Below are 14,419 nucleotides of genomic sequence, written 5' to 3'. Positions count from 1 at the left end.
TAGAGGTGGTGCTTGAGCGAGGTAAGTATTGGTTACCAGAGGTGATGCCGAAGGGATGTAAGTATTGGTTACTATAGGTGGTGCTTGAGCGAGGTAAGTGCTGGTTACCAGAGGTGAATCTGAAGGGATGTGATTAGAGGTGGTAAAGGAATGTAAGTACTGGTTACTGGGTGGGGGGGCTAAAGGTATGTAAGTACCATTTACTTGATGTGTTGCCGGAGCGGGATGAATACTGATTAGTGGTGATGGTTCTGGAGCGAAGTAATTATTGGTTATTGGAGGTGGTGCTGGGGCAGGTAAGTACTGGTTTCACGAGGTGGCACTGAGGACTGGTAAGTTCTTGGGCCTGGAAATGATGTTGAAACAAGGTAAGTACTGGTTGCATGAGGTGGTGTTGGAGCAAGGTACGTAAATCTTGTAAAGATATGTAATGTCAAGGATAGAACCGTATGCGAAACGGAAGAAAAGGCATACAGAAAGCAAACTACTTACCATTACCACTTAATTAAAAACAATGACAGACTACAGGTCTGCAAGAATATGTTTTATCGACGTTTGCTCTCGGAGAACAAAGGGTGTACAGATGGTTCGACCGTTCCAAAAACGGTACAACACCTGGCTCGACCGAAAAGAGAAAAAATCCAAGAATAGAGAATCGTCTACATATTTAACCGCTAAAAGATTTCTAGACCCTTTATCTAAATTGCCGTCCCATTACTGCCGATCATCGTCAGACAAGATGTACCTAGAACAAGTCTTCACAACAGTTTTTGAAAAGTCTAATTCGATAGCTTTTCTCTAATAGATTCCATGCTCCTGGCTAAACGTACATTGGGTTTTGTTTATAACTCCTGTTTATGGAGTAAATATCAAGAAACTTGATATCTGATCTTAGGTTGCGTATTCAGTATCATCCCTATCCAAGGCTATATTTACCTACCAGAACCGATCCAAGGCTATTTACCTACCAGAAAACTTACCTGGAATTGTGTAGTAGATGCTATGACCCTAGGTAGCTTACCTTGAATTATGTCGTGGATATCATAGCCTTGGATTACTTACCCTGAATTATGTCTTGGTTATTATGGCTCAGGGCTATTTACCTTGAATTATGTCAGCTACAGCTGATGAAATTGAGTGTTATATTCGGGTGCAGATAAGCTTCATAATCCACCATTGACACCCTGATTTTTCCCGATTTGCTCCGCCCCCACCCCCCCCACGGCCGATAAAAAAAATATCCTGCGTCCGCCACTGTACTAGGTAAATTACCCTAAAAATAATAATCTGTGTAAATAGGTTATTCGAATTGAAGGAGATCTGAAGCATACGTTTCCCCCTTGAGAAAGACGAATTCGAATACGTCATTGTAATGGGCACCTGAAACAAATAAGAATAATAATAAAATAGTTTGACAAAACTTAAGACTTAGTAATGAGAAATTAAATTCTTAAGTAAGCTGGTTCGTTCGATTGTCTAAAAGTTCAAGACTATTGTTTTCTTTTTTTTTTCATCTAGATTTGGGACACAGTTTTACCTCTTTCTACTCTTTCTAACGTGAATTCCTCTATCATTTAGATTCAAAATACTACTATAATGTCAAAATGGACAGGCTGTGTTAGACAAAACTTAAGACTTAGTAATGTGAAATTAAATTCTTACCTTGTTAGCCTGTAGCCTGCGTCGATGTCAATTAGGAGATACGACTTTTTGGTTCTTAAAAACCACGTGACTTTGAAAGATGTTTTATGACAAACTGGCGTATATAAGATACGACATTTTGGTTTGTAGAAAATTTCACGAATCAGAATACGATGTTTAGTCACATGCCTATAACTTGAGTTCTAACTGGATTACAACTACCGCGAATAGAGCATTCGACGCGCCATTAATTTACGATTCTAACCATGTAAAAAACGTTTTTGGCGCCAAAATTGATATACGTGGTTTTGATCGCCCACCGACGATATAAATTTATTACAAATCCGGTGATAACTTTGGTCGTTAGAGGGAGTACAGGGTTCTACAAAGTGAAACAAGGGTCATTACTTTTAGACATAATTAACAGAAAATGCTGAAATTCAATAGGATTCTTCATTTCACTAATTTAAATAATGCATAGAAATTTCATACAGATCAGATGATAAGTTTTGTCATTAGAGCATTCACAGGGTGCTACAAAGTGAAACAAGGGTCATAACTTAATTAATGGAAATTGCTGAAATTCAATAGGATTCTTCATTTCACTAATTTTAATAATGCATACAATTTCATAAAGATTGGATGATAACTTTTGTCGTTAGAGCGTGCACATTATTCACCATACAGATTTCATACAGATCAGATGATAAGTTTTGTCATTAGAGCATTCACAGGGTTCTACAAAGTGAAACAAGGGTCATAACTTAATTAATGGAAATTGCTGAAATTCAATAGGATTCTTCATTTCACTAATTTTAATAATGCATACAATTTCATAAAGATTGGATGATAACTTTTGTCGTTAGAGCGTTCACATTATTCACCAAAGTGAAACAAGGGCCATAACTCTAGACCTAATTAACGAAAATTGCTGAAATTCAATATGATTCTTCGTGTTACTCATTTAAACAATGCACATAAATATCATACAGATAGGATGATAACTTTTGTTGTTAGAGTGTTCACACGGTTCAACAAAGTGAAACAAGGACCATAACTCTAGACATAATTAACGGAAATTGCTGAAATTCAATAGGCTTCTTCGTTTCAATAATTTAAAGGTTTCCCATCAGTTTCATACAGATTGGATGATAATTTCAGTTGATAGAGCGTTCATTATTCAACAAAGTGAAACAAGGGCCATAACTCTAGACCTAATTAATGGAAATTACTGAAATTCAATAGGCTTCTTCGTTTTACTCATTTAAATAATGCATATAAATATCATACAGATCGAATGAAAACTTTTATTGTTACAGTGACTGATAATTTTAGTCGTTAGAGCGTTCACAAGGTGTAATAAAGTGAAACAAGGGCGATAACTCAAGAATAAATTAACGGAAATTATTGAAATTAAATAGGCTTCTTCATCTCACTAATATAAACAACATATATCAATTTCAAAACAATTAGATGATAAATGTAGTCTGTAGAGTGTTCACAAGAAATTGTGGACGAAGGAGGGACAGGTCAATGACAAAATATGACCACATTTCCATGTGGGTGTATAAAAAGCATACCTTTGGATTTTTAAATACATTGAAGAATACAAAACCAATAACCTGTATGTTATATGTCTTCAACTTTGAACCCATCGGCATATGGCATTGTGATAATATAAATACTTTTATAATTTTGTCTATCTTCATCAAGGTATTCACATTTATTAGTATCTTTGTGTCCTTTTGAGACTGTGTTTATAGAGTGTCGCGGTTAATAAAATACTGTGAAGTAGTGTCAATCAGTCGGTACCTCATGATCGAGGCTATCTCAAGGCGGCAGTTTTGGAACCGAGTGTTCGTCACAGAGTGCTAGTCACGTAAATGAAATATTTTAGCAGAACATAAAGACATTTATATCTTTCCGTGAATTTTATTACAAATGACAAGTGCCTTATGAAGTAAATGTATGTATGTTGTCTTTGGTGAAAGTAAATGCTGCAGCAACCCTTTTTTGGTTCGAATGACAAATATAACAGAGCTTTTTTAACTTCCTGTTTCACATATGGTTTTACGTATTTTTTTCACATTTTAGCCTACAAGACTTTACTTATCACACGTCATTTTTATCGATAAACAGTCGATTTTAATGCATCAAATCATTGTTCAAATTTGAAGACAAACAAATATAGTTTTACAAATTTTACAGGACGAATTTGTGATCTCACTTAATTTGACCAAATAATTATGGAAGTGCGTAATTATTACGGATGAAAACAGACATACATGCGGGTCATGAGAAACAAACAAATAAATTAACGGCGGCCTTACATGTGGCAGAATAAATGACACTAATCAGTCTTCCTTTCATAATTTTATATTAGTTGCCAAGCAAAAAAACCTTAGGTTGACAGGCAATAATCTATCCAGATACATTTCTGATAGGTGAGATCATAACTAAAGTCTCTACGGTGCGAAAAAGATTTTGTAAAGGAAATAACTCTGGAAGTTAATCGTAAAATTAATAGATATTTAAAAATCCCTGCACAACAGCAGTGTAAAAACTGCTGACTTAAGTTGAAATGAGAGGTGGTATATTCATCTTCATGACATTTTGGGTTAAAATACCATTTATCTACTCTCTCGCCAGCATCATCGTTTGAACCAGCAGCTACACAGTTCTACCAGTCTGTCCATCCTCTGCTACTCTTTTAAGGGAGCATTGCTGTTCCCTCTCTTGTTACATATTTATGAATATATTAAAAAAAAAATTATTCTGAATAAAATTTCTTACCTATGTCTATGAGAATATGTAACTGTTTCACTTTAGATAATATCTCATCTTTCACAAGATAAAATAAAAGTTCATGAGATTCTGTCATGTCAAATAAGGATTCTATTTTCAAGATGTCTATCTTGTCATGGTGTAAATTATCCATTACATTATTAAGAGTTTGTGTATCAAACGAGTTGCGACCAAAATCAGCAGGATCATTTGGCACTATTATAGTTTTATAAATATGAGTTCCATTTATTCTATTTAAGAGTGGAGGCACTGATTTATGCAGGAAAATATATTCTTGAAAAGATAGGTTCCTAGATAAAATATCTTCAAAACTAAAATCCCACTCTGCCCTGAAAAGATAAAAAAAAATATGGCATCATTGGAATATTAATTTAAGTCATTTATTACAAGCATGTGATTAAAGCCAAAATGATCCAAATGGTCACTAATTATTTTCCTTATTTAAATTTTAACAAAAATATACATCTTCCATATATAAATTTAAACAAAAATCTGGTTGATCATGTTCTTTAGTTGAGACAGAACAAAACCCCCTAGGTTATATCTCATCTTAAGGAAATGAGCTATCCTTCAATCATTGTGCCCAAGATGATAAGATTAGTGGCATGAAATCCATTAAAAGTAATATGAATGTTAGATAGTTACTGTAAGATTAGGATGGTATGATTGATTGCTTTTAATACTATCTGGACTCATATTTGGTACCACAGACCAATACTTTTTATTGTGTATGGTCTGAAAGTCAATGTTTATATCTTAGTCTGGAATATAATTGTGTCTTTAAAATTATGTATAAACATACACATGTATTTTATTTCATTAGAATGCAGTAGGCACAGTATTTGTTTGTTGTCAAAATGCAGTATATCGAAAGAGCCATTAATGATGTTTTAATACTGCAAAATCAGTGTGAATGTGATGCCCAACATTATGAAATCAAATGAATAAAACTTACCCTAATGAATAAGAGAGCTTGGTAATATTTGAATCTGCATTAATACCTATATTGGTGTCTATACAAATTCTCCATGCTGAGGAGTTTCCCGTATATAGTGAATTATCACACTGATAATGATAATGTGTTATAAATTTTAAAAGTCGGTGTGCCTCACTTTCAGCACTGGCTAATACTTTTAAAGGACTAAATTCTTGTTGGAAGTAAGTGACTTGTACAACTAAGTATACAAGCACTCCAAAGCAAAGTGTTGATATCACAGTCTTCTTTCTACGGTTTAAAGACATCTTGACAAATCGATAAACACAATATTTAATCATCTGGAAATTTTATAAATATTATGGGTGTAGTCTTCTTGAGGAATGTTCTGATTTCCCAAATTCTTTTGAATCAAATTACTGCTGAGATTTATTGTCACCTTGTCTATGTTTATTCCATGCTAAATTTTTTTAAAGAATATGAGAAATTGATTCTACATGTATGCCGCATGCAAACACTATTCATCACCATCTCCTTAGTACTGTGTTTCTTCATTATATTCCACCTGGTAAGAAACATGTAATTATTGTAATACACTAGTAACATATTAATGAAATACTACTACAGAACCCAATAATAATTTTTAATTAAACATGATTGATTATAAAGTAATCTCTACTGTCTGAACCATCGTAAATTTTAAACGGATTTCTTCGATTATGAACAAACTACTTAACTTTGGTTATTATAAACTTCTTGTGTGTTTGAAATCAACTCTCGTTATATAAAATCCATTGCACAACTAATTATCCCAACGAATAAAAAATCTTTCTCTTGAAAAATTGAAATCCCTCAAACTTTTGACACAGAAAAATACCAAAATGGAAGCTGATTATGTCACTCTTCAGGAGATGTCATTTAGTATAAGGGTTGACAGCATAGCAAATTGAAACAGTTTTCGGTACTTTTATGACAATTCAAGTTTGGTTTAAGAATAAGCTACAAATCTCAGACCGGCTTGGAGTTTGGGCGTTCACACACATAACTGTCCGTATTCTTTTAATTTGTTACCGTCTTTTACATTCTAGTAAAATCTCTGCAAATTTTATAACGTTACCTTTTGAAATATTTTGTTTTAATTATTTGATTAGTGACTCAGATTGGATGATTTTCTTTTTGAACACACATGCGGCACAAAAACAATTACATTCGTTTTACCGGTCTTAAATATTACCTATTATTATCTTTAATATGATATATATAAGCAATACGCTTATAGATGTTATTGAAGCGGTTATTATTTGATCCAAAGAATGCTATCAAATTAACAATACACTCGGAGACTTCAGAGGTGAGCTTCATGATCCTTGTTAAATTATTCATAACATAAAGAAGATAGGATATTTTTAGTTTATATATGACTTTATTTTTACGAGTATCCATGCAATCAGTGATATTTTCATTGTGAATAAAATTTGATAGAATGGCGTCCTGGCGATCAATGGTTTCAATATAAAACTCCTATGTAATTGCCTTTAGATGATATTTTTTGTCTCCCAAATTCACCAATTGTAATGATCACGCTTTGTTTTCATTGCAACATGTGGTTGTCAAACTATCTGTCAAAATTAAACCGCCCCACAACAGCTACATTGGTTACGCCCAACACATGATGAAAGTATTGTTGTCTTCAGCTTAGATGAAATTACAAGTAAATAGTCAAATTTGTCAAGAGAGAACTTTTTTATTCGTTGAAATAATTAGTTGTGCAATGGATTTTATTTAACGGAAGTTGATTTCAAACACACAAGTAAGTTTATTATAATCGAAGTTAAGTAGTTTGTTCATAATCGAAGAAATCCGTTTAATATTTACGATGCTTCAGACAAGTACTATCTTTAAGATATTTGAATTTGAAATCTTCAACTGAAGTTTTGTTTAACAGTTCATCTTCATGGTTCACTGAACATGGGTCTGCATCAAACATCAGTCCATTTTAGAGAGACATAAAACTATAGCTACAATACTGTCATGCTAAACTGTGTTTAGCGCTACAACTGATGCAGTCTAAGAGGCCTTGCACGAGTACAAATAGGTTCAAATGCACAACTGTCAATCAGTACTACAGTTTGTATTGAAATAAGTACATGTAATTCTATCCCAAATAGTGAAGACTGGACCACTAAAATAGTTACCGAACAGTTTTTCTTTGTGATAATGGGTTCTACATTTTCGAAGCGATATTTCTCATAATGTATAAGCTGCCATGACACCACCCAGGTGAAATCTCGCCAAATATCGCACACGTTAACCCCGCCCATTGCTTTACTTATAAGAAAGATATCTGAATTATAAGTATAACTGTCCATTTTACCAGCTGATTTATCAATATAAGTCAATGGTCAAGCTGACCATTGTTAGTAGAAGATTCTGATCTAAGTAAGACTAAGAATCTATGCATCATTTCACAAATCCAAGCCCTAATAATTATATTTATAATGTCAATGACAAGAAGCTAGGCCTATCTGTGTGTATCTGATTTCTAAATTTACCAGCACAGGGTCAAATCTATACAACGAATCATAATATTTATTCAGACATTGTGAGTGGGGCTGATGCCAAACAAGGTGTGTCTTGGACGAAATCCATGCATGGGAAAGGAGTAGGTAGGCTAACATTAGTTAGAAACTAAACAAAACAAAAACAGACACTGCCACCAGCTGGTGATTGTCATTTCGGATTATTTTCTTCGGCGAATATCGATCTGAAATTTGTGAAGAGGGCTAAATAAACGATACTTTTATCTGGCTAACTTTACATCAGCGCTCTTATCAGTAGATGAGGATCCTAGATTTCATTCTTTTTTTTTCTGGAATTCTATCTTAGCCGTCTAAATTCCATTTCTATTTCAGTGTGAAGCGCCGTCTAGAACATTGCTATTAAAGGGGGGCTACTCCAATTCCAAAACAAAATCTACTTTAAAGATTTCCGTCCCTTACATCGTAAATGCGGAAGGTAGTTTCAAACCAGCATAACTTCTTTTTGGATTTGCCTTCACTGAAATAGAAACGCCTCTCGGGGTTAACAATATTCCCGATATTATCCTCCACACAGTGAATATTCGCTAGGCTCACACGCACTTGAAGGAATTTCTTTTGCAAATTAAATTCTAGAGCATTTTTTTAAGCAACACTAACAAAAATAAATAAAAGGTGTTTTAGTAAAGGTCTATCTGAATAAAAAATATTTCCTATTTAGTGTGAAAGAGAGAAAGAAAAGTGGCGTTTAACGCCCACTCGACACAAACTAGATCATTTCGGGACTAGGCATAGGCGTAGGGTCTTTAGCAGTGGGAGGAAACCGAAAGACCCGGAGTAATCCCACGAGGTTGGACAGGCGACCCTATAGATCCTTGTCACGTACAGCCGCCGTATCGAAACCACGCCAGTTGACCCTATGGCAGCCCTTTTGATACAGCGCGCATGCGCTATCCATTTGGCCATCAACCCCCACCCCTATACCCACCCATCCGAAATCAGAGAATTACCAGCCACAATCAGTCGATCACAAGCAAGAGTTGACTGGTACCCTGCCCCACTGAGGATGGAAGCCAATCAGAGGCGAGGAGTGATTGATGGCGCGTGTACGTGGGCTACATTGAGCGCAATTATTGGTTTTTATTATTGTCGTTGGATCCTGTTGGAAAACGGGAAGGGCAGTATGAAAAGGGGTCATTAGGACAACAGGAATATGATGATTTTGGCGCGGGCATTTCCATATGAGCATTTAAAGTAACTCTTTCGAAATTCGAGGGCACTTTTTCGGAAGGGAGGGCACATAGCCATAGGCTACTACCCCCCACCCCCACCCCCGTACCCTATCGGAAATGGCGGCGACGTCTTTTTAGCATTTGTCTCTCTAATGCTGTGGTCGCGGTGACTCAGTGAGTAATTTGGTGGTTCACTGACCTGGAAGTGCCGGATATGATCCTGGTGTTAGTCGAGAAAGTTCCCTCGGGATTTTTCAGACTGGTTTCCCATTCGTCCTTCGAATTGGACGAAAAGTCATGTTTACACGTTGGTGTGCTTAGCCTAATAGGTGTTGTCTGCATGGAATCGGACGCAAATCCCTCGTAGTAATAGTAGTAACCACAACCTCTTTAATACTATAGTTATATAAATTTGCTATTTAACACACGTGGAAGCGGACGCAAACCCCTATAAACCCCTATTTGTAGTAGTAGTAGTAGTACCGGGTAATATTTTGCTTCGCCCCAAGTATTCATTAATTTATCTGGAGCGCCAGAAACACAAGCGCCCGTTAGCCACGGCTAAAGAAAGAATCGTTTCACGATAGACCAACGGCATTCCTATCATATTGTGGGTTGGTGTTAAAAAAAAGTCCTAGCCCCCATTGTTCGCCTGCAGGAAAACGATATTTCAGGGCTGGAGTAAGGGATTTTTTTTTTTTTTTTTTTTTTTTTGTAAGTAAGTTTATTGCATAAAAACGCCCACGGGGAGCAGCATACGATTACAAAATGAAAGAAGAAACATTTGAACATTCATAAACATAGATAAACGCTGCCTTGTTCACTACTGATTCAAGGGCGATGTGTAAAGATGCTCACAACAATAAGAAAGAAAATAAACATGACTAGAATATATACGAATATATATATAATATATTAGAACATTCAAATATATTTAGTGATATATAAATACATATATACATCAGGAAAGGTCCTGTCAGGTAACATCTCTTAAATTAATTTTGAACAACCAGTCTCTAAATGACCAGGAAAGCCTGTGGACAGCGAAGACTTTTATGAAATTTACTGCAGTCGTCATTCTGGTATTGCATTCGTTATCAACTAACTTTAGCATTAAATAACTATGCAATTATTCAAAAGGGAAAATTAAATAACAAAGTAATTTTCAAATACAATTTGTCTTTCAAAAGAATAAATATAGATTTCTTCTTGATTCAAATTCAGAACAGTCGATAACAGTTTACTGAAAAAGTCCAATATTGAGGTTCAGGGATATAAAAAGAAATTCACATGGATATGTATATGGGAATATCTAATGTTGGGTTAATATATTTTCATCATTAACGCTTCATATTTCTTCAATAAATGGAAGTCTGTGTACAAAAGAAAAGCAATTACTAAAACTAATAAATCTAAAAGAAGACGAGTTATGACAGTATTGTACAAAAGGACATGAAAGTATATATTCGATATTAGTAAGCACTCGTCTTGAACGATATATATTTGTACAGACTTAAGATATTTCAATACATGACTTGTAAAAGAATAATTTTATAAATTCTGTTTATATTAATGTAAGTAAGAAATCAATATCAATCAGCTAAATTTCACCGAATAAACAAAATATATCTATCAGAGCCTTTGATGTAAAGAGAGAAAATTATTATTCGAAAAAACTAATTACTGGCGAATCGCTTTGCTATAATTATGTTTATAGGTTTTAAACAATACTAGTTAAGTGCTTCGCCTTTCTCGTATACAGTATAGGGTTATCGAGGCCTAGGGTTTTTGTCGATTTGAATTCTGCTTACTGATATTAAAAATCTCTCTACTAATGGCCACCGTAGATATTATAGATGTGTTTATTAGAAGTTTATTTGAGGGGAATCTCGGGATTTACAGCCAATAAGTTTAATGGATGACATGTAACGAAAGTACCTGAATCACCTTAGCTTTTAGCTCTATACGGTCTGATTACTATCCCCAGGGGACGAGGTAAGAGCGTGTTTAATTACATCGTCTCTCAGGTAAGCTTCGTTAATTACTCTAGGAAAGCTCACCTCCACAACACAGAAATCATTAAATACGTCCATTCTCTCTAATGTTTCACACTATCTCTCTCAAAGATGTCAAAACAAGAACAAACTTCATTAAATAAATATAGACTAACAAATGATATGCTGGGTCTCATTCGATTAATTTAGCTAAACATTATTTCATTATGTAAAAGGGCACGAAAATTCCACTTAGTACTGAACAAAAAAAAGAAGAAAAAATTACCTACGCAATGCCATATACAATATAAGTATATACACCCATTGTATTACAGACCCTCAACAATTACAATCACATCAGCGGAGTTATAAAGGAAAAATAATTATTTAAAAAAAAAAAAAAGTAATGAAAAAATAAAAAAATAAAAAAAATTCGTGTCTTCCCAAAAATGAGAATAATGAAGCTTCTTGGCTTCGCAATGCATATAGTTTTGTCGGTTTGAGATAATTATTTTTGATGGCGACGCATGACATGGGGAGATGCGGTGGTATTCTATAAGTAAATCATGTCGCGATCGTGAACATTGCCATCAAACGAAAAAGATATCTAGACTGTCTACATATTAAATAAAATGAATAAGTCTGTGAAATATGTATTTAAATATATTTGTTTAAATAACAAAACACAACTTATCCCTTGAGTTCCACTTCACCTTCACTTTCAACGTTGAACAACCATTACAAGATGGTGAGTGTAAAATGTCTAAACTGGTTTAGTTCGTCATTATTAAATATTTATATTTATTATCTGTGTTTTAAAGGCTGCCATGCAAGCTAATTTGATCCCCCCCCCCCCGCCCCGCCCCGCCCCGCCCCGCCCCATTAAGGATCAGGGTCAATACCCTGATTGTATATTTGTTTCCATTTGTTCAGAAATTTATATCCGAAGACGTGTGACATCACCAAATAAAACGCTGAATTTGCAAACTAGCTGATATGCTAATTACGTGACGTCCAAATTTGTTGAATATTAATGCCCATAAGCGAGGTTTCGAGCATGACAGTATAATTAAGTTGAGTATACTTGACCGATACGACAGCCTCAAATGTTTCCTATAGAGCCTACCAAAAACACACTTTCTTGGTGATCCAAATTCAGGGGAACAAGTTCCATTGAAAAACTATAACAACAGCGTTACTTTAGGAATATAGGCCCACGGATCCACTGACACTGTTTTCAAGAATTCCACTTTATTGTAGGTTTGGATTATTTTAAGTATCGACCATTTATAATAAGACTTATCCGTTGCCACGTCATTGACCGCATAGAGTGACCGTGATCAAGAGTATGCATTTGGGGTTTTATTGGTTTAATGTTTTTGATGCTGTTAAATATGTGTTCCCATTATAAGAAATTTTTATATGAAATATGATAAGATCCCCAGGGAAATTACAAAACACTCGGTTGCCTTTACAGAATACACATTTATTGTTGCAGTATGGCGCCGAAATCTTTGCAAAACGACACGTGACCTACCTTCAGAAATAGGCAGCATTTGGTAGAATCGGGTGTCAAATCTGCTAAAAGAAAGAAATTTAATGAAATAAAGAAAAATGATTAACTGATTTCATCTCTGTTGGAGTGAATTTGGCAAACCCGTGACACGTGTAGCGGAGAAGAAAAAATCACCAAAAGTAGAAGTCATCTGGAAATTAGTAATCTCGTCTTACACAATCACTCAGCCAGAACCGTGAACGTTCCATGGCTGGCTAACTTCTAGGAGGATAAAAATCTGACAGCAGTCTGGATTTCTATTTGCCAGCTAATTCAATTTGTAAGATTTTCATACAATAAATGGCATTCTTAATTCTAAGATAATGCCCAATTATTTGCTGTGATGATTTAACGTAGATATTTTCCTTATACAACCAAAAGAATATTCTTGTGTGAAATTAGAGTTTGTATTGTATACTTTTCCAGAAAGAATGGTTACTAAAACATATGATCTTGGTTTGAATAAAATGGATCAAACAAAAGAGATGAATGTCCCTTAAATGTATGTTCATTCGGATTATTAATGGGCCAGACACAGGCATTTGGTAAGCTATGACAAGATTCGAGGCCAGTTTTAAGATATACTTTTTAAAATAGTCTTCTTTCAATGCTCGATACGCTGACGTGTATATATACATTTTTTTCAATATTTGATTATGTATACACAATAATTCAATACAAAAGTCCAATAATGTCTTTATCCTGCACTATCAAGACGATTTCTGTACTGCTTACCATACCATACCTTTCTTAAAAAGAGTTCCAGGAAGGTGACAATAGAAAGATCTCCCAGCCCCCATCCAACAGATAATACACAGACTGGCGGAATAGAATCACAAATGCCGTGGAAAATTATTCCATATAACGAAAAGGAATGGAATAGGATTGACACAGGATATGTTCAGACTAAAATACCACAATTTGGTTTCGTGTGCAATTCGTGGGAAAGGTTGTTAAATTTAAACTAATGGGATGGTTCGTGGGGAGGGGGTCACGTGCACTACCAATTTGTACACGGGATCACTTTTTCTTTCTCAGTCCCTAAGACAACTGAGAGCCGGGCTTGAACAATTGCAAAGGTTCTTCTCGGCCCACACCAGGATTACGCCCACGTCACGATGAAAGACTATATTTCGTAACAACTGCTTGCAATTAACCACAGTGACCTTCTTGGTTTTTCAAAATCAGCAGCGGTATGTATTATTTAGACCAAACCGGGAAGGTGAAACCCAAGACTGCGTAAAGGGCGATAAAGTTCGCGGATAAATTAAATGAAATCAAGGTATTAATAATCTACATTATTCTGTAGACAGTATAACTATTAACGGTCGCCATTAATGCATGATAACCCCAGCCAAGTATTGGGGATAAACCCAGTCTTTACCGAAACGACCAAGCAAAGAAGATAAACAAAAATATGATTAAATCAATTACGAGTAATAATAATTTATGTAGGCCTATATGTATGAATGGTTTGTGCTCTAAACGGTACGTCAATACATGTGAGAACATTTTTGTTTTATTCGGAATCATTGCAGACTACTCGAACATTTCATGCCCAATTCACGCAACAAAAAAATGGAGGACTAACTATTTGATTGGTTTAAACAATATTTTATTTCTATTATATCAGATTATTTACAATACTGATATTGTGGACCTGAAAACAAGCCATCGCTTATATAAATTCATCTCCATGTAAATTGTCAATTTTAATAACA

At 34.9% G+C, this 14,419-nt stretch overlaps 1 protein-coding gene across 2 annotated transcripts in view; it reads right to left on the bottom strand.

The window, feature by feature from the left end:
• The window catches only part of LOC126821167 (uncharacterized), a 63,425-nt gene extending 55,127 nt beyond the window's left edge, over positions 1-8,298 (bottom strand). The window contains exons 1-3 of one of the 2 annotated variants that reach the window (XM_050549551.1): positions 8,179-8,298; positions 5,402-5,945; positions 4,435-4,775 (exon numbers count right to left, since the gene is read on the bottom strand). In XM_050549551.1, the coding sequence (XP_050405508.1) occupies positions 4,435-4,775; positions 5,402-5,721 (661 nt within the window). In that variant the 5' untranslated portion in view covers positions 5,722-5,945; positions 8,179-8,298. The remainder of the gene's footprint in view (positions 1-4,434; positions 4,776-5,401; positions 5,946-8,178) is intronic. The other variant, XM_050549550.2, reaches the window with a different exon arrangement.
• Between the last annotated feature and the right edge of the window lie 6,121 nt (positions 8,299-14,419).

The sequence above is a fragment of the Patella vulgata genome, chromosome 5 (genome assembly GCF_932274485.2).
Source record: "Patella vulgata chromosome 5, xgPatVulg1.2, whole genome shotgun sequence".
NCBI lineage: Eukaryota > Metazoa > Mollusca > Gastropoda > Patellidae > Patella > Patella vulgata.
The sequence above is the reverse complement of the archived record's forward strand: the minus strand, read 5'-3'. Positions and strand labels throughout refer to the sequence as shown.